General features: G+C 31.5%; 1 protein-coding gene across 5 annotated transcripts in view; it reads left to right on the top strand.

The window, feature by feature from the left end:
• The window catches only part of LOC127736365 (unhealthy ribosome biogenesis protein 2 homolog), a 66,074-nt gene that overhangs the window by 6,324 nt on the left and 32,367 nt on the right, over window positions 1-27,383 (top strand). The window contains exons 4-22 of one of the 5 annotated variants that reach the window (XM_052246882.1): window positions 3,087-3,203; window positions 3,992-4,132; window positions 6,671-6,798; window positions 8,626-8,749; window positions 10,087-10,175; window positions 12,720-12,953; window positions 13,531-13,639; window positions 14,533-14,687; window positions 15,173-15,282; window positions 15,896-16,077; window positions 17,645-17,863; window positions 19,422-19,541; window positions 20,008-20,162; window positions 20,925-21,053; window positions 21,768-21,851; window positions 23,048-23,147; window positions 23,732-23,879; window positions 23,945-24,009; window positions 24,505-24,612. In XM_052246882.1, coding sequence (XP_052102842.1) covers window positions 3,087-3,203; window positions 3,992-4,132; window positions 6,671-6,798; window positions 8,626-8,749; window positions 10,087-10,175; window positions 12,720-12,953; window positions 13,531-13,639; window positions 14,533-14,687; window positions 15,173-15,282; window positions 15,896-16,077; window positions 17,645-17,863; window positions 19,422-19,541; window positions 20,008-20,162; window positions 20,925-21,053; window positions 21,768-21,851; window positions 23,048-23,147; window positions 23,732-23,879; window positions 23,945-24,009; window positions 24,505-24,612 — 2,517 coding nt within the window. Of the gene's footprint in view, window positions 1-3,086; window positions 3,204-3,991; window positions 4,133-6,670; window positions 6,799-8,625; window positions 8,750-10,086; window positions 10,176-12,719; window positions 12,954-13,530; window positions 13,640-14,532; window positions 14,688-15,172; window positions 15,283-15,895; window positions 16,078-17,644; window positions 17,864-19,421; window positions 19,542-20,007; window positions 20,163-20,924; window positions 21,054-21,767; window positions 21,852-23,047; window positions 23,148-23,731; window positions 24,205-24,504; window positions 24,613-27,383 lie in introns of all 5 variants that reach the window. The other 4 variants (XM_052246905.1, XM_052246889.1, XM_052246896.1 and 1 more) reach the window with 4 other exon arrangements.

The following is a 27,383-nucleotide window of genomic DNA, read 5'->3' on the forward strand; positions in this document are numbered from 1 at the left end:
CCAATGAGACAACTATTCGCAAGAGTTCAAAGGCGAAGACAAAAGCAATTATAGGTCATCGTACAGCCTTCAACAATTAGAAAAACCCATACCATATACATGTACTAAGCTATAAAGGGCCCCAACATAAAAATGTGAAACAATTGAAACCAGAAAACAAACAGCCTAATTTATACAATGCAATTTACTAAAAAAAAGAACAAATATGATAGACATGAACCAACGGTAACCTCATTATTACAGGTTCCTGACTTGGGACAGGCATATAAAGAATGTGAGGGAGTTAAATATGTTTGGGAGCGCTCAACCTTCCACCTTACCTGGGACAATGGTGTTACAGCACAACATAAGAACAAACTGTAAAAATCATTGCAAATTGCTCAACTCAATAAATCAGTGTGAGGCACAAATAAACCAACTAACATACACTACAAACCAGTAAAAGTCTGAAATGGCCTATATCTGTACTCGACTGTACTGATTTTTACTCAACCAGTCTGAATTGGTCTGAAATTTTCTTGATAATACTCGACTGTAGTCTGAACCATACTTAACAGTCTGAACTTGTACTGGACCCTTACTCGACCAGTACTTAACTATTTTATACGCGTCTGAACAATGCTCGACCTAGTCTGAACCATGCTAGACCTAGTCTGAACCATACTCGACCTAGTCTGAACCATACTCGACCAAGTCTTAACCAACCTAGACCTATTTTTTGTATCTATCTATTGTATTTGATCAATTTAGGAACTGTTTTTAACAACAGCTATTTCCCCTGGCTAGAAATTTGAACAACAATTTTAAATTAAAAATGTTTTCAATATAGCATTGAAACCAAAATTTCACAATAAACATAATATAACTTCATCACCATATTTATCAACACCTATATACATACATACATATATATCACCTTTAAAATAAAAATAAAACAAGCTGATCAAATAATCTCAAAACTGAATTGTGACTAATATTTTCAATGTTGTTCAAAATTTTTTGAATGTTTCAGATATATTTTATGGTTACTGGACAATTTTCACCATTAACTTAAGCCTCGTATAGATTTATGGTGTCAGTCGATGTTAAGTTAATAATGCAGTGAACATTTTTTTTATTAAAATATATATAAAATAGCATATAAAGCAACTTAATAAATTTAAAAAATGACACCTTTGTTTTGTTAAACCAAGAATTTAATATAATCATGGTAATAGAACTTCCATAGTAATCCTGTGATAACTTTTAAAAAAGGAAATGTGTTCCAAAGTTACAATAAAAATTTATTTCAATTAAATTTAAATATTTTTTGTCAAAATTAAAGACATGGCATACAAGAAGCACTTTAATAAGGTTTAATTACCTCAGTACATGTGTGTTTTACAGGTAAAAAGAAAGCCCTATTTTTCTTAAACTCGTGTATTACTTATCTAGTGAATTCAAAAGGCCTTGTGATTTAAGTTTCACAGGATGTTGCAATTTTGAATGAATGTTATTTAGAATTTAATACTCTCTGACCAGGTGTGATCTTTTTCATGGGTTTGCCCCAAGCAGGAGGTATTACTTTATACTTCACCACTAATCAGAAGAACAATTTTATTAATTTCTTTAATTTTTATCCCTTTTTGATATATATTGTATATAATATATCCCAAATTATAATAATAGATATATTTCTAAAATAAGGTTAAACAATTTCAGTGATTTTGTTGGCTGTTGTTACCTCATTAAAAAGATAATTATATAACTATTGTACATTATTTGTATGTAACCATGAAACCTATGTAGTTTTTATTTAGGAATTTAGGAAAATTAATTTAAAAAAAAAACACATGCAAAACAAGAAGCACCTTAATAAGATTTAATTACCCTCAGTATACATGGTATAGGTGTGGTTTTTAGGTAAAAGAAAATCTTTTTTTAAAAAAACTCTAAAACTTTAAAATTAATATAATTAAATTATTATATAAGATAATTTGATTTAACTATCTCTATTTGATATAAATCTGAGAATCATGTAAGAATGTAAAAATCTGTTTTTATAATATATCTTTAATTTATTGTGGCTGTTGTCATGTCAGTTAAAAAGAAATTTATTTTAACAGTTAAAATTTTGAAAAAGTAGAGGTTATTTGGTCCAGTATGGTTCAGACTGGTCGAGTATTGTTCAGACCTTTGGTCGAGTATGGTTTAGACTGAAAAAAATAGGTCGAGTACAGGTCGAGAATGGGTTAAGACTGTTTCAGACTGGTCGAGTAATAGTTCAGACTATTTTCAATGGCAAAGATAAGGGTCAAGTACAAATCAGTACAGTCGAGTATGGTTAAGACTGGGGTCGAGTAATGTCGAGTAAAATTCAGACCAATTCAGACTGGTCGAGTAAAAATCAGTACAGTCGAGTACAGATATAGGCCATTTCAGACTTTTACTGGTTTGTAGTGATACAAACAATCACCAATATAAGAGTACTCAAAATTACTGAAAACTAGTTCAAAGCCAATAACAACTAATAAGTAAATCATGGTTTCCCAGACTAAAGTATCAATCAGTACACATCCAACGGATTTACTATAAAGACGCTGTAAACTCTCTGAGAAACTCATGACTTTGTGCAATGCCAAAATATAAGTAAACAGTATCAACAGGATCGAGGATCATGAGTACTAACGGAACATAAATAGCAATATATACTGTAAACCAACTTATTTTCGCAGGGATTTATTTTCGTGACTTTCACATTTAGAAAAAAATTGTGAATATAAATCGTCCTGAATATGTAAAACTTGGATCTTTCCTTATTAAACTACATAAAATAAAATAGAAAATCGCAAAATTGAATAGCCGTGAATTTGACTAGAAAGGGTAAAACGCGAAATAAAGTATCCGCGAAATAAGTTGGTCTACAGTATTCGGTTATATTTTAATGTATAAAAACCAAAATCAATGTTAGTACCAATAAAAAGATAACTGTTCAAAAAAGGAAAATTAACAATAGGGAACAAAAATCGTCTCTTTTGTTATAAATTCTTGGATGAAGTTTCCTGTTAAAGCAGGTTGTCAATTTATTCTGTGTTTTATATTTGCAGGTTATAAATGACAACATCCACCAGCAGTGTGACTACCACCATTATGTTGTGGAGTGTTGTCTTAACCTTCTTCAGTCACCATCCTTATCTCACGTTTACAACAAATATGAACAGCTGGTTAGTATAAAACATTTATAGATTCCTCATCAAAATGGGATTTTCTCCTTTTGTTTTTTTCAGAACTAAAACAGGTAAAGAGTCTCTGAAAGCAGACCATTGACCTTGCCATTTTTAGCGCACCTATAGGCCAGGTTAGCTTTCGTCTTCACTTGGTTTCTGTTGTTTTTCTGACAGTAACTTTTTAAGAGATCTTCCAGCAAAAATGATTTGCAATTGTGACCTACAAAAAAACTGATACAACACAAATTATTGGAGGACTCATTTTCAAGTTATTCTGTTAAATGATGATTTAAAAAAAATGTGTTTTGTCTATTATCTAAAAAACTAAAATAGATAGGTAGAAACTGTATACAGAACAAATAATAATCAAAAACAAGATATGACCAAAACTATTGGATGATTCCTAAAAGGGTTATTGCCCTTAGATGTCAATTTTCACTAACAAGAAATAGAATTTAATCATAAATAATATTCTAGTCTGTATAAAGACAATGTTGGAAGGTGGGCATTGTTGAAGATGCATATATATCCAGGTGAGTGACACAGGTTCTTTGAATGTTTTTAAAACCAATTCATATGGCATATATAGTAAGAAGTGGATAAGAATACATTACATTTAGAATAATTTGTCTCTTATAATTACATGAGTTGAGAGAAGGACTTCCCTCATAAAACGTAATCAATTGATATTTAACAGTTGATATAGAAATTAACCAATAATATTACACCTCAATATTAAGTGTATTATTGTTTTATTAACTTTGTACATTTACTTTTTGTTCCAGAGTACTTTACTGTGCAATATATTAAAACTTCTTGTAAAATCTGACAGTCTTGATGATATTGATGAATCTCAGTGGAAACTGCTGCAGATTGTTCTACCAAAATATCTGCAAGTTCAAAGGTCACATCCTAATCAGAAATTGGTAAGTATGATATTGTTTTATTGTCTCACCTGCGACAGAATGCCAGACCATGATTTCTATCCGATGATGGGGTTGTAAACTATATATTTAATGTATGGAATGTTTGCTAGGTGTACATGGCTGTCTAGTAGGTTTCATCTGACCTTGACCTTTTTTATGCCCCCGCCGTAGAGGAAGGGGCATTAAGTTTTACCTTTGTCCGTCTGTACGTCCGTCATTACGTCCCAAAGTTGGTTTCCGTTCTCTAACTTTAGTTTGCCTCAACCAAATGTTGTGAAACTTATACACAATGCTTATTACCATAAAACACAGATCAAGTTCGAAATTGGGTGGCGTCACTTTATAAACATAAAAATTGCTGAATTTTTCGTTTCCGCTCTCTTATTTTAGTTTACCTCAACCAAATGTTATGAAACTGATACACAATGCTTATTACCACATAATACAGATCAAGTTTGAAATTGGGTGGCATCACTTTTACCGTTCTTGAGTTATGCTCCTTATACAGTCAGGGGTGCTACTTAAACAAGTGATTTCATCATCACTTATTTCAGTGATTTGTTAAATTCAGTTATCACCTATTTAAGTGATTTTAGTGTTTTCTTTGATCTTCAAATGCTAATTTCATTGATTTTCCATATTTTCACAATCTTTTCTATAATTTTCCTACATAAATCAATTATCCCTTTTTCTTTGTATATTAATTTCACCAGTGCGCTTGGGCAGTAAGTTAGTGCGCTAAAGCTTTTAAAAGTACCCTTGGGAATTTTTCTGTAATCAAAAATTCATTAACTACTCTTACTATCAGACAAAGATCAACAATATTAGGTAACCTGATTGGTTTTCTTTAGAGTTAGAATGATCTACTTCAGGGTTATGACCTGATCTACAAACTATTCCAGTTTTTGCATATTTTAAAAAAACTGTAAAAGTGTCAGGCTTATCAAGCAAAAGAGAATTTCTGCATGTACATAGTTGTTTTTTCAATGGAATTGTTGTCTTATTACCAATAAAAAAAATCAAGCTTGTGGGAAAAATATCAAGAAAATGTTATAAACACTTATTAAAGTGATTACATTTTAACTTCTAAAATTACTTGTTTCAGTGATTTTAAAAAGTCTGTGTGAAAATTTTTAATATTTCACAGCCAAAATCACTCGAGGAAGTGATTCTGAAATCACTTGTTTAAGTAGTACCCCTGACTGTTATAAACATAAAAATTGCTGAATTTTTCGTTTTTCGTTCTCTAACTTTAGTTTACCTCAACCAAATGTTATGAAACTTATACACAATGCTTATTACCACAAAATACAGATCAAGTTTGAATTTTGGGGGTGTCACTTTTACTATTCTAGAGTTGTGCCTGTTTACAAATGAAAAAAATAGCTGAATTTTTCGTTTTTCGTTCTCTAACTTAAGTTAGCCTCAACCAAATGTTATGAGACTTATACACAATACTTATTACCACAAAACTCAGATCAAGTACAAATTTGGGTAGCGTCACTTTTACTGTTCTTCAGTTATGTCCCTTTATAACTTTATATGATATGCAAGCAGGGACATCATCTGTGTCCCATGGACACATTCCCCATTTATTTCATTTTGCATTGGACAATGTTAAGTTTTTCAAGTTTGGTCTATTTCTCAGATGCGATAAGCCATAGGGCCACTATATTTTGGAATGGAACGATTATTATTTGTACATGCCTGTCTGGCAGGTCTCATCTGACCTTGATCCCATTTTCATGGTTCATTGATCAGTGTTAATTTTTCATGTTTTTTTTTCAATTAATCAGATACTTTAAGCAATAGGTCAACTATATTTGGTGTATGATATGATTGTAAAGTGTACATGTCTGTCTGGCAGGGTTCATCTGACCTTGACCTCATTTATATTGATCATCATGACTGAATTTATATTTCAAGTCTATGATATGAAGGTTTTACTACTACAAGTATCACATAAACTAAATATAAGTTTATGTGATACTTGTAGTAGTAAAACCTTCATATCATAGTTATATAGACTTGAAATATAAATTCAGTCATGATGAGTACAGCATGCCAATCATTTCAGTGTGTGCACTTTAGTATTTAATGAATTAAGGTTTAAACAATGAATTATTTAAATGTGGAAGAAAAGTATGATGAAAACTAACCCAACTAAATAGGGTTAGCCATGTGAAGGTTAATTTCACATTCACTGATATTTCATTATGAACTAACTAACTCCCCTTAGCCATGTGTGCATGGCAAACCCTATTTAGTTTGGTTAGTTTTCGTCATACATTTCCTATCAATTTTCCAGAATTCAAAATTATTCCAGATTCAAATAATTCTTTGTTTTTATTTGTAAATTTTTATTAAGTCTACGTTTTCTTTCATGAATGAAGACCTTTTTGTTTTGAGAACATTGATAATTTGCAATCTAAGATTTGTTAAAAGCATTGCTAAGCATGATTAAAACTTTCCCTGAAAGACTAAAACTTTTAAGTATATATGTTGTAGCACAACTGACCTGTATTGTTCTCTTTGTAGGTTTTTCAGAATACAACTGATAAGTTATTAATCCAGACCTTAGTGTTGTGGAATCGGACAAGAAAAACTTCTCATGAGGACGCTGGTGATACAGCCTTGAAAGTTCTCAACACTGCTTTTTTTAACAAGTATGTCACTTAATTTCACAATTTTAAAGTATTTATATCTGAATCTGAAAACCAATTTTTCAGCACTTCAATAATATCAAAAATATTGTAAAAGATTGTACAACCCTTTGAAATTGGGAAATTTGCACATTCCTATCAGAAAATTTTACATCACTGATAATCAGAAGTAAAACTAAGGAGGTCATGAATTTTTGGAAGAATATTAAAAGGGTTGCATGTTTCTCAGAGGACTAATGCCGATCTGTTACCAATCTAAGAATCTTTAAATAAAAATAAATTTGGCATTATGAAATACAATTATGTAGAAAAGGGTTATTAAATAGCCATAAATATTCATAGCAAAATCAGCCAACAGTGATTGGAATAATGGATGGTTAAAGGAGGACTGAAATCCAGTTCTACCTTCCAGGTTATAATTGAGCTTACATGAGAGATTGCAAAACATCTACGACAACTCTTTATAATCCTTATTACAATGTATTGATTACTCGTAACTCACAGCATCCTAACTGTCTATAACTAATGACAATGTATTCATTACTCCTACACTCACAGCATCCTAACTCTCTATAACTAAAGCCAATGTATCCATTACTCCTACACTCACAGCATCCTAACTCTCTATAACTAAAGCCAATGTATTCATAACTCCTACACTCACAGCATCCTAACTCTCTATAACTAATGACAATGTATTCATTACACCTACATTCACTGCATCCTAACTCTGAATAACTAATGACACTGAATTCATTACGCCTACATTCACAGCATCCTAACTCTCTATAACTAATGACAATGTATTCCTAACTCTCTATAACTAATGAAAATGTATTCATTACTCCTACACTCACAGCATCCTAACTCTCTATAACTAATGACAATGTATTCATTACTCCTACACTCACAACATCCTAACTCTCTATAACTAATGACAATGTATTCATTACTCCTACACTCACAACATCCTAACTCTCTATAACTAATGACAATGTATTCATTACTCCTACACTTACAGCATCCTAACTCTCTATAACTAATGACAATGTATTCCTAACTCTCTATAACTAATGACAATGTATTCATTACTCCTACACTCACAGCATCCTAAATCTCTTTATGACTAATGACAATGTATTCATTACTCCTACACTTACAGCATCCTAACTCTCTATAACTAATGACAATGTATTCATTACTCCTACACTTACAGCATCCTAACTCTCTATAACTAATGACAATGTATTCATTACTCCTACACTCACAGCATCCTAACTCTCTATAACTAATGACAATGTATTAATTACGCCTACATTCACAGCATCCTAACTCTCTATAACTAATGACAATGTATTAATTACGCCTACATTCACAGCATCCTAACTCTCTATAACTAATGACAATGTATTCATTACTCCTACACTCACAGCATCCTAAATCTCTTTATAACTAATGACAATGTATTCATTACTCCTACACTTACAGCATCCTAACTCTCTATAACTAATGACAATGTATTCCTAACTCTCTATAACTAATGACAATGTATTCATTACTCCTACACTCACAGCATCCTAAATCTCTTTATGACTAATGACAATGTATTCATTACTCCTACACTTACAGCATCCTAACTCTCTATAACTAATGACAATGTATTCATTACTCCTACACTCACAGCATCCTAACTCTCTATAACTAATGACAATGTATTCATTACTCCTACACTCACAGCATCCTAACTCTCTATAACTAATGACAATGTATTCATTACTCCTATACTCACAGCATCCTAACTCTCTATAACTAATGACAATGTATTTTCAGGGACCATACCAGTAGTTATTCTGTATTTTTACAAAGTATAAAGTCTGACAGTGCAGATACTACACAGCCTCCTAAATATATAGAGAACTTCTTCACTGTTTTATCTAGTGGACTAAGTAACAAGGTGAGTCATTAGTGTAAAGTCTGACAGTGCAGATACTACACAGCCTCCTAAATATATAGAGAACTTCTTCACTGTTTTATCTAGTGGACTAAGTAACAAGGTGAGTCATTAGTGTAAAGTCTGACAGTGCAGACACTACACAGCCTCCTAAATATGTAGAGAATTTCTTCACTGCTTTAGCAAGTGGACTACATAACAAAGTGAGTCTCTCTGTAGTGTTACAGTAAACATTAATGCTTTTGTTCAGAATAAGTGTTTTGGTTGTTCTGCGTCATTAGGTTTCTGTCTTATTAACATATACTCTACTTATTCATATATAATAATTTTAAGGTAATGCTTTGAAATAAAGGAGCCGGTATATTTAGGAGCTTATTTGGACTAAATTCACTGAAAATTGAAATTAGTAGTTTACCATAATGTATTACAATTTTTATTTTTCTGAATATTTAGGCTTTGGAGAATGTTGATATTAACTATAGTTTTATGAGACAGTTTTATTGTCATTACTTAACAATAATATTAAAGATTTACCATATTTAAGGTCATTTTTAGGAAAATTTTGGTAAAATTATATTGTGCTGTAGCATTGCCCACAATAATGTTTTGCAAGCCTAATTAAATATGCACTTCCTGAGTGAATATTGGTTGAGGTCTATGCATATATGATTTTTGAGTCTGTATAAATTAGATACCTATCAATGTGTTTACTTTTTTACCGTCATATCTGGGCTTTATAAAATGTAAAATTGGAATATTTGTATGAAAAAATACATAAATCATGCCATTCCTGTGAGACAAGTGGGAGGTTTAGCTAGCTATAAAACACGGTTTAAAGCACCATTTTCTTCTGAACATGTTTGTACCAAGTTAGGAATATGACAGTTGTCTGAGTTCCTTGGTTGATTTAGTGAAGAGTTTGATTTTGTCAGGTTTAATGGATTTTTAAGCCCCACCTAGGGGCATTATGTTTGTCTGTGCGTCCATTCGTTCGTCCGTCCTTCCGTCCTTCGGTCTGTCCCGCTTCAGGTTAAAGTTTTTAGTCAAGGTAGTTTTTGATGAAGTTGAAGTCCAATCAACTTGAAACTTATACACATGTTCCCTATGATATGATCTTTCTAATTTTAGTGCCAAATTATACCTTTTCCATAGGTTACTCTTAATCAATTTATTGAAGCACATTTCATCTTTTGTTTCAGCGTCACATTAAATAATTGAATAAACACTCTAAACCTTATCCATCTAAATCTATAATGAAAAAGCAGTAATACTATTCAATATTTTTCATATCAGTCGAAAAAAGAATAAACCATTAACATTATAATACATTGTTTCAATAGACTTCACAGACTGGTGCTCTAGAGAGACTAAGATCGGCAGTACTAAGATATATCCCAATGTATTACACAGAGTTTATACACAGTAATAAGTAAGTACTTTGAAAATCACAGATTCAGATTGACATTTTTATATGTTATTATTTTTGTGTTACTCTTTGGCATTGGCATTAATGTTACAGTTATGTACATTTTATGTGTAAAGTCTTTTGAAATATTTATGCAAATTAAACTTTAGATGAATTTTCATTCCATTTTTGTATTTATATGAAATGTTTGATTTAAATCATATAATTTATAATGTTTTTAAAAATGATAGCTGAATATTTGAGCAGTTATTTACTTTTAGGCCTACCATTCCTTTTTATACGACCGCTAAAAATTTGCGTTCGTATATTGCTATCACGTCGTTGTCGTCGTCCGAAGACATTTGGTTTTTGGACAATAACTTTAGTTTAAGTGTGTGGATCTCTATGAAAATTCCAGGGTTCAATACCACAAAAGGAAGGTGTTTTTGGGGAGTGATGGTCCCAACGGTTTAGGAATTAGGGGCCAAAAAGTGGCCCAAAACAAGCCTTTTTCTAGTTTCAGGACAATGACTTGTGTATAAGTATTTTGATTACACTGAAATTGTACCACAAGGTTAAATACCACAAGTAGAAGGTTGGGGTTCATTTTGGGGGTAATTGCCCAAACCATTCAGGAATTAGGGGCCAAAAAGGGGCCAAAACAAGCATTTTTATACGCCCATCAAATTTTTGACGGGACGTATTATGGTATACAAATGTCCGGCGTCCGTCAATCTGTCTGTCTGTCCGTCTGTCTGTCCTGCATAAACATGTCGCACCGTAACTTGAGAATGACTTATCCAAATTTCATGAAACTTAACATAGTTGTTTCTTATGATGGTCAAACGATCTGTATACTTTTTGGTGAAAATAAGATTAAAACTTTTTGAGTTACAGGACTTAGTAATTAAAACAGGTGTGTGTTTTTTTTCACATGTCGTGCCGTATCTCAAAAACAATTTATGATTATTGCTTAAAACTTTACACACTTCTTAGTTATATTAACCTCAAGATCTGTATACTTTTTGGTGATGATTCAAAATTTTATTTTTGAGTTATTGAGTATTTTGTAAAAAAAGGGGGAGGGGTTTTTCACATGTCGCGCCGTATCTCAAAAACGATTTATGATTATTGCTTAAAATTTTACACACTTCTTAGTTATATTAATCTAAAGATCTGTATACTTTTTGGTTTGATTCAAAATTTTATTTTTGAGATATTGATTTTTTTTTTTTTTAAAAGGGGGGGTTTTCACATGTCGCGCCGTATCTCAAAAACGATTTTTGATTATTGCTTAAAATTTTACACACTTCTTAGTTATATTAATCTAAAGATCTGTATACTTTTTGGTTTTTGATACAAAATTTTATTTTAGAAATATTGAGTTTTTTGTATAAAAAAAAGGGGGGTTTTCGCATGTCACACCGTATGTCAGAAACTATTTATGCTTATTGCATAAAAATTCACACACAAGACGACGGGCGTATCATGCGCTCATGGCGCAGCTGTTTATTCTAGTTTTCAGACAATAACTTGTGTTTACATGTATGGATGTCTCTTAAATTGTACCACATTTAACAAAAAGAAAGTTTCTTCAAATATTAATTTTTTTTTGGGGGGGGGGGGGGTAAAAAAAAAGAATTGGAGGTCACAATTTATTTTGCTAATTCTTTTTATATAGTCTGAAAACAGATTTACAGTATTGCGCAACAGCACTGCACAGTGTATTGCACAACAGCAAGAAATCTTCAGTTGAATATTTTTTAGACAATAACTTGTGTTTAAGTGTATGGATGTCTCTTAAATTGTACCACATTTTACAAAAAGAACATTTCTTCAAATATTATTTTTTTTGGGGATGGGGGTAAAAAAAAATTTTTTTGGGGGGTCAATTTTTTCCCTCAAGATTTAAGAAATTATCAATTTTCCATTATTTTTATTGGGGGGGGGGGGGGGGGGGTAATTTTTTTCTTCTCAAGATTTAAGAAATTATCAATTTTCCAAAAAAAAAATTGGGGGTCACAATTTATTTTGCTAATTCTTTGTATATACTGTAACTTCAAAAATTATTGTGAGGTTTTTATTAATGGGACTGAGTGAGTATGGCAATAATAAAAGAACTCGCATTCTTATATCTGATACATATATCTGTATGCAGATTTTTCTGACATCGCAATAATTAATCTCTCATTTTTGTCCATCTTTCAAAAATCACAATAATAAATGCACGCAATAATTTCTGAATTTACAGTAGTCTGAAAACAGATTTACTTAGTATTGCGCAACAGCACAGTGTATTGCACAACAGCAAGAAATCTTCAATTGAATATAAATTCAAATCATATAACCAATTTCAAGTTCTTTGACTACATTTATTCTGTGTCAGAAACTTAATTACAATCCAAATTCAGACCTGTATCAAGCTTGAATATTGTATCCATTTTTGCCCCAACTGTTCAGGGTTGGACCTCTGCGGTCGTATCCAGCTGCGCTCGGCGAAGGACATTTATTCTATATAAAATGTTATTTTAACGCAATTATTTTAAGATGTTTTTTGTTTGAATTTAGAATTACAGATTGTAGTACAGCAAAAGATATCTTTGTCTATATATGTAAATTATTGGATGTAGACTTACAAACATCAAAAAGCATAGAGCAAAACAGCATGGAATATAGAGGTCAACATGATGTATTGGAGGTCATTGGGAGTTTATTAAAAGCATCACATGATTTAGATTTGTATGACAGATCACATGACCCAGTTTACAGACAGTTAATACAGATTCTGCTCACCTGTGACAAGTAAATGTTATTTTGGATAAATAGCAGTTTTTTATTCCATGATTTTGTAATTTTCATGTTTTGTTTAAAATCTGTGATATCTCTATATCTGATAAAAGTTTATATATACATAATAATTTCTGGAAGTGTCATAAATGGCAGTTTCAGCAACAAAACTAATGAGACAGTTACCCAATAACACAATGATCAAAAGTCAACTAGAGATAATCATACAATCTTGAAGGATTGACAAATACCAACATCTTAAAGCATCATATTGTCATAAGTCTAAATAACTCGTCAATGAATTGAACTTAGACAACCAAATATCTTGAATAAGAACCATATTCATAAATATATAAAGTAAATTATAGACCAATTTTAAGAATCCTTACACGAGACACAATAGTTTTGTGAGTACTTGATCTTCCTATGAATTTTAAAGAAAGAAAAGGTACATTTAAAAAGATAAAATAATTATTGATAATTTCAATTATAGTTGTATTACTAAGACCAAACAGCTGCATACAAATTCTATATTACTCTGTTTCAATGAATGCTAGCAGTGTGTTAACTACATTTATGTCTTTTCTTTCAGGTCCAGAGGATATTTTACATGTCTGATCAGTCTTTTAAAACTTAATCACCTCATAGTTGAAGCTAAACTGGAGAAAATGTTATTGAAAAACTGTTCAGGGGATATTCAGGTATAGTGTGAAATTTACCAAATTCATTTTGGTGATATGTTAAAATATTTACAGTTAAACAAGATATTGTTTTAAGTAAACACAGCAGCCGTTTCTATGTTCATTACATAATCATTCAATTGTAATATAGTGTAACAGGATACCGTGGGCGTCCCTGTGTATACCTAAGTAAAATATAGTGTAACAGGATACCGTGGGTGTCCCTGTGTATACCTTAGTAAAATATAGTGTAACAGGATGCCGTCCCTGTGTATACCTTAGTAAAATATAGTGTAACAGGATACCGTGGGCGTCCCTGTGTATACCTAAGTAAAATATAGTGTAACAGGATACCGTGGGTGTCCCTGTGTATACCTAAGTAAAATATAGTGTAACAGGATACCGCGGGCGTCCCTGTGTATACCTTAGTAAAATATAGTGTAACAGGATACCGCGGGCGTCCCTGTGTATACCTTAGTAAAATATAGTGTAACAGGATACCGTGGGTGTCCCTGTGTATACCTTAGTAAAATATAGTGTAACAGGATACCGTGGGTGTCCCTGTGTATACCTAAGTAAAATATAGTGTAACAGGATGCCGTCCCTGTGTATACCTAAGTAAAAAGGTCCAGAAAACAAGATAGAATGAATAATAGTCTGTATGAAGATAAGTTACTATATTCTCAAAGGTTGAAGTGCTTGTCTAGTTCTTATGTTTCAAGGAAGACAAAAACACATGTGTTTGATGAACAAAAATGGGAAATCCAAAAGTCCTATGTAATAGTTATCTCAGTCTTTTCAATGCAATTTTCAACAGATCCTTCCTAAAAACTGCTGGCCTTTGACCTCATGCTAAACTTAATTTTTTAACAATTAATATATCTTTAACAAACTATTTTAATCTTTATTTTTAGCACGATATTGAGAGACTTGATGAGTTAATGGTAGAATTGGTTCAGCTGTATGCCAAACTGAGACAGATGGAGAAATTTATTACCAAACTAGTGAACGTTATAACTACAGGAAATGTCAATACACAAGGTTTACTTACTAGAGGATTATGTCATAGGTAAGGAACAGATATTTTGATTTGATTTGATTTATTGGTGTTTAACACCACTTTCAGCACTATTGTTCTATTTTGTGGCAGTCAGTTTTTATTGACAGAGGAAGCTGGAGTGCCAGGAGAGAACCACCGACCTTGGAAGGAAAACTGACAATCCTAGTCAAATAAGATTGGAGTCAAGCGCACCTATCATGTTCAGGATTCAAACTCACAACTCAGTGTTGACAGGCTAGTGATTCAGTAGTACTTAGACCATTAGTCCATCGAGGCCCCACATGTTTTTTAAAGCGTGATCCATGAATTATTATTCAGTAAAAATGTAGATTTTATAGCAGTTTCATAGTTACCAAAATTATTTACCATAAAAGTTTGAATGTAAGAAAAGTTGAACATTAACAGCATTCGTATTAAAAAAAAACATCTGACATCCAGAGATTTTGTTTACCATCTTTATTTTCCAAAATTATTTGAATTTGTATTTTATCCAGGTTAGGCTTAGAAGTGGAAATGTTACCACAAGGAACAGCTGTGGAGATATGGCAAATATTAGTACAGAACTTAGAAGATCACTTCTTGTCTCATTTATCAAAAGATTCAAGTATGTTTAATTTCTTACTAGTCTTTTAAAACTTAATATGTCTATCCAAAAGTTTTTTTACATACTTTTATGAAAAATTTCTTTTTTATATAATTACATTTTCTAGTGCTAAATTCTAATTATATATATAATTATCAAGAGTATCATTTCAAAGAATGTTAGTTTTTGAAAACTAAATATATTCAAGATATCCTCAGATAACAGATGTTATTTGATGAAGAATAATTCTAAAATGTCTGTTTATTTTTGTTTGCCTCTTACATGTACAATGCGATACAGGATAAAAACCAACAAGGCCAAAATAACCGAAGAAAATAACATGCAGAGGTAGTTCAATAGCTTTCAGTTTTGTGCATAGGCTCAAAATATATTGGGAATTTTCTTCTGGATTATTTTATAATGTAAGAAATTTCTCCATTTAAGAATAATAAAAGGAGGACTTATTTGCTATATACTTGGCACATTTGTTTACTGGTTTTAAAAGAAGAACTGTTATTTTATTGGAATAACCTTCACATGTTTCATCTTATTTCTGGAGATTTATATTTTGCACTGAAATATTTTAATATCATAATAATTACAAATGTTAACATATTGAAATATAAACTTTCAGACTTTCAGTTGACAGAGCAGTTTGAAACTTTTGTACAGCTTATGACCTTGTACGTGTCTAATACCAAGTTAGTAGATTACACCATAACTGATATCAACAAAAGAAAGGTCAAGGATTTAATGGTTACCATGGCAAAACAGTTAGAAAAGGCTGTTCATGTATGCCTTACCTCAAAATCTAAGGTATAATTGTTTTAACTTACTTTGTTTTCAGTCTTGTTCTGAAAAATATCATTTTGCTAAGTTTCTTCTGTTACCTATTCTGACATCGGACTCTGACTTCTTTTAAACTGAGTTTTTCTGTGTGTATTGCCATGTTTTTGTTTATTCTACATTGGCTAGAGGTATAGGGGGAGGGTTGAGATCTCACAAAACATGTTTAACCCCGCCTCATTTTTGCGCCTGTCCCAAGTCAGTTAGCCTCTGGCCTTTGGAAGCCTTGTATGTTCTTTTTATTTTGGTTCATTTATATGTTTCAGAGTTTAGTGTGACGTCCATTTTCGCTGAACTAGTACACAATTTTGTTAAGGGGCCAGCTGAAGCCCGACTCCGGGTGCGGGATTTTCTCGCTGTGTTGAAGACCCATTGGTGGCCTTGGGCTGTTTTCTTTTTTTTGGTCGGGTTGTTGTCTCTTTGACACATTCCCCATTTCCATTCTCAATTTTATTATGTATTATATTGCTATACTTAATAGTAGGCAATGTATTATATTGCTATACTTTATAGTAGACAATGTATTATATTACTATACTTTATAGTAGACAATATATTAGAGTTCTATACTTAATAGTAGACAAAGTATATATATATATATACTATACTTTATAGTAGACAATGTATTATATTGCTATACTTAATAGTAGACAATGTATTATATTACTATACTTAATAGTAGACAATGTATTATATTACTATACTTTATAGTAGACAATGTATTATATTACTATACTTTATAGTAGACAATGTATAATATTACTATACTTTATAGAAGACAATGTATTATATAACTATACTTTATAGTAGACAATGTATTATATTGCTATACTTTATAGTAGACAATGTATTATATTGCTATACTTTATAGTAGACAATGTATTATATTTCTATACTTAATAGTAGACAATGTATTATATTGCTATACTTTATAGTAGACAATGTATTATATTGCTATACTTTATAGTAGACAATGTATTCACTAACACTTTGTTTATTTCCCTGCAAGTCTAGTATCTATTTTTATCTGGAATATTTATTAACATGGAAGAAATCTGCATGATATACCATATATATATTAATATACAATATAATACGATTATTAATACATAGGACAAACAATAATTGTTCAATACTAAAAGGGGGCAAGTCATTATATATGGTATACAAAGGAGGATAACTCCTGGTCCATATCAAATATTCATTTTTATGCAATTTTCTCAAGTTATGAAACTTATGAAAAATGTTAATAAGATATGGTTTTCTAATATTATTATATAGAAGGCATGTAAATAAAAAATGAGCTTCATCTTCAAACTTGTTGAGTGAGCAAAACTTGCATACTCTATGGTGATGAGCTAATACAACCAATTTTCCTCGATTATCAATAATTCTTTCAAATTGACCTTTCTATATATAGACTCTCAGTACCTAGAATGTATATTTTCCAACATTTCTTGTAAATGATTAATTTTATTGTACAGTTGCTTTACAAAAAAATATTTTTTTACTGATGGTGACTGTTGATGTATTGTAGGTCAAAGGTTATCTTTATCCTGTGATGCTGTTAATGAACACCTGGGGAGATACACACCTGTTGATGTGTCAGTATACTCTACACACACATATCAGTATTGAGGAATCACTAGATTTTCCATGTAGTACAGTATCAGCTGTTTACTACTTCCTTACACCTGACATGGCAGACAAATTATGGAAGATGGTGTCGTCATCTTACAAACTTCAGTATTTATGGGTGAGGCTTTTTCTTCAAAAGACTTTAATACTATTTTATATTATAAACATGTACATTTTTATACGCCCGTCAAAATTTTGACGGGACGTATTATGGTATAATGTCTGGCGTCCGTCCGTCTGTCTGTCTGTCTGTCTGTCTGTCTGTCTGTCTGTCTGTCTGTCCGTCTGTCCAGCATCCACATGTCGCACCGTAACTTGAGAACGACTTATCCAAATTCATGAAACTTTACATAGTTGTTTCTTATGATGGTCAAACGATCTGTATACTTTTTGGTGAAAATAAGATTAAAACTTTTTGAGTTACGGGACTTTGTAACTAAAACAGGGGGGTGTTTTTTTCACATATCGCGCCGTATCTCAAAAACGATTTATGATTATTGCTTAAAACTTTACACACTTCTTAGTTATATTAATCTAAAGATCTGAATACTTTTTGATGATGATTCAAAATTTTATTTTAGAGTTATTGAGTTTTTTGTAAAAAAAAAGGGGTGTTTCACATGTCGCGCCGTATCTCAAAAACGATTTATGATTATTGCTTAAAACTTTACACACTTCTTAATTATATTAATCTTAAGATCTGTATACTTTTTAATGATGATTCAAAATTTTATTTTAGAGTTATTGATTTTTTTATAAAAAAAGGAGGGTTTTCACATGTCGCGCCGTATCTCAGTAACGATTTATGATTATTGCATAAAACCTCACACACAAGACGACGGGCGTATCATGCGTTCGTGGCGCAGCTGTTTATTCAGCATTGATATTGTCATTAAATACTAATCATTAAATACTTTGGGTCTGTCAGTATTTGTCACATTTTTCCTGGTTATGCCATACTGTTTTACATATGTTGCAGTTCCTTTGATGTTCTACTTCCTGTTTGTTGAAAAAAATCTATCTTGAAAATGTTGTGTTCTTATATGAAATGTTCTGTCCATTTTTCTAATGTAATGCACGAATTGCAAGGTTTGATTGATTCACAATAAACTGTGTAATTAGTGAGCAATAGTAAACAGTACAGTATTTTTCAAATTTTAGGCCGCAAGTCTTTTTAAACATCAATTCAATGCAATGTAAAACTATGCAATGAAAGCTCCTCAAGTTTTTATGTACCATCATGCTATATTAGTTTTTAGAATACTTGATATTATACAACCTATCTAATGTATATTTATATATTATACAACCTATCTAATGTATATTTATATACTATACAACCTATCTAATGTATATTTATATATTATACAACCTTGGCTAATGTTTAGGATTTATTCCAAGTACAGACTCTAAAGGCCCTGAAGTTTTTATGTACCATCATGCTATATTAGTTTTTAGAATACTTGATATTATACAACCTATCTAATGTATATTTATATATTATACAACCTTGGCTAATGTTTAGGATTTATTCCAAGTACAGACTCTAAAGGCCCTGAAGTTTTTATGTACCATCATGCTATATTAGAATGTTTGATATTATACAACCTTGGCTAATGTATATTTAGGAATTATACCTGTTTGAAATTATACAACCTTGGCTAATGTATATTTAGGACTTATTCCAAGTACAGATTCTAAAGGCCCTGTGTATAACCCATACAAGAAGGAGTAATGTTGTAGAAACATGGAATATAACAGTACCTGACAATAATCAGTGTTCATGGAATCAACAGGTATAACTAATTAAAATATTAAAAACTTTATATTGTTGATAATTATGATGATTATGGATGGCTGTTTAACGTCCAGTGGCAAATCACATGTATATTCTTGACAAGAGCATTTAAATGTGATATGAAAATGAACCTGGCTTTGACTAGACATACACACTGAGCCAGATTTTTAATATCCTATTTAACAAGGTAACAGTTCATAGAAAGAGATGTGACCTATCCCGGATATGTTTATTCTGATTCAGAGTTGTACCATTTTTGCTCTTGCTCCTAAATGCTGTGTGCTTAGAGGCAAAGTAGCAAATACCAATTTTGAAGTCTTTTGACTTGGCTGGAAATACAACCCACAAACCTCCTTACTGGAGGGGAGCACTACCATGATTTTTAAAACATAAAATTAGTATGCCAGTGAATAAATATGAAATATAGTTATCAGTTCTGAAATGAAATACATTATTACTTCTAGGTAGCAGATATTAACGATAGAAATTACACAGTTGCAAAGTGGAAGGTATTTACAGATAATTTTGCCCTCTATGCTACTGACCTGTCTAACATACAGCTGGAGACCTGTGCTAGTTTTATCACTGACACTGTGTGTAAGGAGATTGACTCTGATGAGTAAGTATTTGTCTTGTGACAGCATGTTGTTCCATAGTATTATTATACTGTCACTCCTAGAGTGGGGCTTATATTGCAATCACCTTGTCTGTCTGTCTGTCCGTCCATGGCCATCTCTCTCTATAATATTATTATTGTTGAGGAAACATTAAAGGATAGAATCAGTAAAATTCAATGAGATAATTGCTTTTCACAAAAATTCCGAAATATTCAAAATATCAGATAAAAAATGGGTCACAGGCCTTATTTTCTTGATAAATAAAAAAACACAAATTGTCCTATCAAATTCAATATAATTATCTGCCCTTGATTTTAAATACACTTAACGACACTTAATTTTTGATAATTTAATCTTAAAATTTCAAGTTTTAGATGTTTCTGTTGTTTATTGAAGATAATTGGTAAAATATAATGCCCAGAAAGGATGCTCAGAAAAAAAGACACCCTATCTACCTTAAATAGCTTTTTGAAAATTAAAAAAAAATGAGTTGATCACTGGCAAGAACACTGGCCAAAAGGATTTAGCCTGTTAAGGATGTTATTGCTATAAAAAAGTAATTTCTGTAATATTATTGAAGGGAAAGGAAGAGGTAATTGATGGTTATCTGATTAACTATGTTTTATCCCATGGATCACCTGAAGTAAATGAAAAGGCACTTAATTATTTCATGAAGCTTTTTCTTTATTTTCCTCTTTGATAATTCACATAGATTTATTTCTGTTTTATAATTGACCATATATATATAGTATTGAATTTTTCAGACACCTAACATTAAGCAGTATAACAAAACATTTTCTTGCGTGCAATGCTATTAAGGAACACAGAGGTCTTATAACAGCGTTGATTTCTGATGTCTGGAGAAAGATGGACCATTGTATCAAGCTTAAATTGTAAGTGCTTGTTTATTAGCTGATTTGGTTCATATTTTGCAGGGTTTATTGTAGTGTTTTAGAAGCTATATTTTTAAGTTACCCTGTATTACATTTATAAAAATAAGTTTATTAGTTATTTGATATCAAAAGACACTTTGATGAAAAACATTAATCTTGCTAGTGAAAAGCTACTGTTGTCTTTAATTGTACGGTATGTCATTTTAGATTCAAATATAAGCCTAATATTTCACTGAAATTACAATGTACCTGAGAGTGATAAAATGCTCTTAAGTATATGAAAAGAAAATTACACTACTTGGAAAGTTTTTTTCCACAAATAAAACAAGAACATTAGTTTAACAAAAGAATATCATTCTAGATGTCTTTTTGTTAACTTTATTGTTGAGTTTCTGTGTCATTGACTTCCATTCCATATCTTCTTTTTGCACATACTTTAAACTGAAGAAAATTTTAAACTTTTGTTCTTTACTTATTTTCTAATTTCATTTAATTGCACCATAGTTTATTTATGAGTTTCAAGTAGAATTGAGAACTGTATCAAGACAAAGAAATGGAAATAATGGAAGAAACAATATCATATAAATTGTCAAAATTCCTGTGACTTCAGACTTCAAAATTTGGTTATTCAACATGGCTTGAAAGCTGTAAAATTTGTTTACCTGCAGTAGTAACAAAACTTGAAATAATGAAGTAATATTATATATTTTGTAGTAAAAAGAAGACTTCCTCAGCTGAATCATTAAAAGACCTCTTTCCAGTACTTGGAGACAATGCATGGCTTCAAAAAGACAAAAGGTATGGTTAAGAGGAGGTTCTGTTTATTTTCTTTATTGACAATTGAACCCTATTGAAATAGATCCTTTTTATATGACCACAAAATTTTTGCGACCATATAATGGTATGACGATGTTGTCATAGTTGTCGTCAGCATCGTCTTCGTCAGCGTTATCCTCGTAAGCGTCATCGTCATCGTCCGAAGACAGTTGGTTTCCAGACAATAACTTGAGTATAAGTATATGGATCTCTATGAAATTGCACCACAAGGTATCATATACCACAAAAGGAAGGTTGGTATCAATTTTGAAGGTTATTGTCCTAACTGTTAGGAATTAAGGATAATAATTGGTAAATGTCCAATTTCAAATTTTTAAGTTCTAAGACCACATTCATCATGTGTCAGAAACCTATGGTGTGTCAAATATTTAATCACAATCCAAATTCAGAGCTGTATCAAGCTTGAATGTTGTGTCCATACTTGCCCCAACTGTTCAGGGTTCAACCTCTGCGGTTGTATCAAGCTGCACCATGCAGAGCATTTTATTATGATTCTGTTGCTAAGTTTTATTGCTGATTTCATGACACTGGATTCAAATACCCTGTTTTCTTAAGATTTCTTTTGAAAATATTAAAAGAAATATGTCCTGTTTAAGAAGTATTCAAATAAACCAATTAATGCCAGTTGCTTTCACAAAACCATTAAGATCATTTTAATGCCATAAGTAATACAACGATTAATGTAAATAAGTGTACATGTTTTACATATCTTTTGTTGAAATAAAAAAAAAGGTCTACCTTTTATTGTGTCCCACAAGAATCATGCACTGTATCAGAAATAATCCAAATGGATTTTTATTTTTTTTTTAAATTAAAAATATTATAGCCAATGAATGTTTGAGTTTGTTTACATGTGATCTAGTTAGGCAAAGGTTTGTGTGCTCGTAAAACTAGTCTAACCCTACCACAATTTATACCCTTACCAAGTCAGGCCATAGCTATTGGACATTGTTTAGTTCATTGTTGTTAGACTGTTTTTTCTGAAGACTCCTGTGTTGGTAGTTGATGTAGTAAATGTTCAGTTGATTATGCAGTAAACATTTTAATACTACAGGCAAACACACTCTTTACTGTCAACTTAATTATCAAAGCTGTAGTATGTTGTACTGAGTTATATTTTTTGGGGATTCCTGTTATGTATGTATTTTTCCTTCCAGTTTTATAGAGAAGATAGATTTGAATGTTGCAGTCAAGAAAGCGCTGACTGGTACTGCCCTTAACATGGATTTTATAGAGCCATTTTCAGGACATCTTCATGTATGTAAAAGGAGATATTTATATTGTTATTATTTTTATAAAACTGTAACACCTATCAGCATCTATTATTGTCATCTATCTAATATTTCTGTCATAGATTACAAAATACTTCTAATGTGAAGTTACATCATTGCTGAACAGAACAGGAAACTGATTTAATATCCAAGCTGCATTTGATTAACATGTCTGATATAAAATAAATGAATATGACGAGTGGAATCTAATACTGACAGACTGTACAAAGTTATCAATGATAACCTGTAATTTTGTAACAATCTGTTCAAAAATTTTAGGACTTGCCAGTTTTAAAAATTATATTTGTTATCTAATTGTGGAGAAACATAGGCATATCTTAAATTTTTCACATATGGTAATAAAAGACTTGAAAAATCTGCATGTCCAGTAAATGGGAATTTACTTTAAAAAAGTAAAAGTAAAACTTGTTCTAACAGAAATGTGTGAATAATATCTGCAGTTTAATTTTCACAGATGAATCATAAATTCATAGATATAGTAAAATAAAGTTTGTTTTGGTATTTTCAAGTTGATACCTCTTTACATTTATTTATTGACTTATCTTTCAGATATTATCTTCTTTACCCCTTCCTTTCCTAGAACCACTGGATCAAGCCAGATTGTTCGTCGGATTGATGGTTGTTTGTTACCATGGAAACAATGAACTGAAAAATAAGTGCTTGCCACTGCTTACGTGCCTTGTGGAATCTTCATCCAGTATATTAAAGATAGTGGAACTAAACATCTTACTCAGTGCTATATTTGGTTTATATGTTCATCAGGTATATTAAAGATAGTGGAATTAGACATCTTACTCAGTGCTATATTTGGTTTATATGTTCATCAGGTATATTAAAGATAGTGGAATTAAACATCTTACTCAGTGCTATATTTGGTTTATATGTTCATCAGGTATATTAAAGATAGTGGAATTAGACATCTTACTCAGTGCTATATTTGGTTTATATGTTCATCAGGTATATTAAAGATAGTGGAATTAAACATCTTACTCAGTGCTATATTTGGTTTATATGTTCATCAGGTATATTAAAGATAGTAGAATTAAACATCTTACTCAGTAATGTATTTGGTTTATATGTTCATCAGGTATTTTGAACATTACAAGTAGTACATGTGCTGTTTGTAATTAGGATTGATAAGAAACCAAGTTTATCATCATGATCATTTATTACTTTCTTATATTTCATATTTATATTTTATAGAAATATTATCTTTTTTGTTATATATGTAGATTACAAAAAAACTAAGTGAAAAAAGTTAATGATAATATTTTAAATGATATTGTGAAGGACTTAATTGATAACGTTTGATATATTTACAGAACTGTCAGACTCTAGCAGAGAATATTGAATTCTTCATAACAACATTTTTCAAGTCAGTTTGTAAAGAAGGGATTTTATTGGAGAGAATGGAGGACTTTGTTATACAGGTTTGTTATGGCTTTTGTGAAAAATCTATATCTATAGATTGGGGAAATAGTTTAGGGATAAGAATTAGATCGAAAAAATAGAAATGGGAGAAACAAGAAATTTGAAAAGAATAGGAAAATAGAGGCATGATTCCTTGATTTGAATAAGGGGAGTCTCTTTTATCAGCCAATAATTTTTGAGCCATTTGATGACAATTAGCCCATTTGGATAGCAATATCAACAGAACTTTAGAAGAGGGTAGATTGTTTTTGAACTTTCAGTATATTCCTTTAAAAAATATTTTATTTAAGCCATGTATTTGTTAATAAAATGTGATGTTGGGTGATTGTGAAAGCCACCCATTTACAAAAAAGTCATCTAGAGGTTAACATAGGGCCTTCTTAATATGTACAAATACTAAATACAAGCATCTGAGTTTTGAATATTGTAATCACAAATCTTGGTTGTCTCATGGTAGCATGCTGGCCTTCAGTTCTGGATGGCATAGGTTCAATCTGTGGCTGAGTCAAGCCAAAGGCACTAAACTGCTATTTGCTGCTCCTTCATTAAGCCATGAGGGGTAATAACTATTTGACCTTTTTTTCCCTTGTAAACTATATGTCTGGCTCATTGTATATCACATTAGCATTATCATCAAGAGTATGCATGTAATGTCTGGCTCATTGTATATCACATTAGCATTATCATCAAGAGTATGCATGTAATGTCTGGCTCATTGTATATCACATGAGCATTATCATCAAGAGTATGCATGTAATGTCTGGCTCATTGTATATCACATTAGCATTATCATCAAGAGTATACATGTAATGTCTGGCTCATTGTATATCACATTAGCATTATCATCAAGAGTATGTATGTAATGTCTGGCTCATTGTATATCACATAAGCATTATCATCAAGAGTATGTATGTAATGTCTGGCTCATTGTATATCACATAAGCATTATCATCAAGAGTATGTATGTAATGTCTGGCTCATTGTATATCACATTAGCATTATCATCAAGAGTATGCATGTAATGTCTGGCTCATTGTATATCACATTAACATTATCATCAAGAGTATGCATGTAATGTCTGGCTCATTGTATATCACATAAGCCTTATCATCAAGAGTATGCATGTAATGTCTGGCTCATTGTATATCACATGAGCCTTATCATCAAGAGTATGCATGTAATGTCTGGCTCATTGTATATCACATGAGCCTTATCATCAAGAGTATGCATGTAATGTCTGGCTCATTGTATATCACATCAGCACTATCATCAAGAGTATGCATGTAATGTCTGGCTCATTGTATATCACATGAGCCTTATCATCAAGAGTATGCATGTAATGTCTGGCTCATTGTATATCACATGAGCATTATCATCAAGAGTATGCATGTAATGTCTGGCTCATTGTATATCACATGAACATTATCATCAAGAGTATACATGTGATGTCTGGCTCATTGTATATCATATTAGCATTATCATCAAGAGTATGCATGTGATGTGTGGCTCATTGTATATCACATGAACATTATCATCAAGAGTATGCATGTGATGTGTGGCTCATTGTATATCACATGAGCATTATCATCAAGAGTATGCATGTGATGTCTGGCTCATTGTATATCACATGAGCCTTATCATCAAGAGTATGCATGTAATGTCTGGCTCATTGTATATCACATGAGCCTTATCATCAAGAGTATGCATGTAATGTCTGGCTCATTGTATATCACATGAGCCTTATCATCAAGAGTATGCATGTGATGTGTGGCTCATTGTATATCACATGAGCCTTATCATCAAGAGTATGCATGTAATGTCTGGCTCATTGTATATCACATGAGCATTATCATCAAGAGTATGCATGTAATGTCTGGCTCATTGTATATCACATGAACATTATCATCAAGAGTATGCATGTAATGTCTGGCTCATTGTATATCACATGAGCCTTATCATCAAGAGTATGCATGTAATGTCTGGCTCATTGAATATCACATGAGCCTTATCATCAAGAGTATGCATGTAATGTCTGGCTCATTGTATATCACATGAGCATTATCATCAAGAGTATGCATGTAATGTCTGGCTCATTGTATATCACATGAGCCTTATCATCAAGAGTATGCATGTAATGTCTGGCTCATTGTATATCACATGAGCAAGGATCCGGAAATTTTCCCAAGTCATTTCGGTCATTTTTTTTTTTTGTGATGTAATAATATCGTGATGCACAATAATGCATTTTTCTGAGGGTGACAAGTCTTGCACATGGACAAGTAAAGTCCTTTTTGTGAAGTATTGGGTCAAACAAGTGTAACTGTACCCTGATCTAACAGCAACAGTGATGTCTCTGAGTTAGAAACTACACGAGGAGACGTTTTGTTGTTGTGTATTGCATCACTGAGGTCGTATGCATAACTCTTTAAATTTGCATAAATTAAAAGAGGAATAATTACGGCATGTTTCATCATTTTGAAATAAAGTTATGTAAACCAATTAATAAACTGTGTTGAGTTTCTTATTGCATGTACAAGATATCGTTTGTATTGTTCAAATTGCTGCTGTTTGGATGAGTGTAAGTGATTACCTAATACACAACAAGATAATGTGTATTCACCTGGTTTACGATAAGAGGATCAAAAAGGGGAAACTATGATTCAACTTTTCTTTGAATAAATAACTCAAGTCTGGTATAGTGATAACAATTGAATTTAATAATAAAATTCATGATTTTAAATAAATAAATAATTTATCTGAACAGAAGTTT

The sequence above is a fragment of the Mytilus californianus genome, unplaced genomic scaffold (assembly GCF_021869535.1).
Source record: "Mytilus californianus isolate M0D057914Y unplaced genomic scaffold, xbMytCali1.0.p SCAF_1, whole genome shotgun sequence".
Lineage (NCBI taxonomy): Eukaryota > Metazoa > Mollusca > Bivalvia > Mytilida > Mytilidae > Mytilus > Mytilus californianus.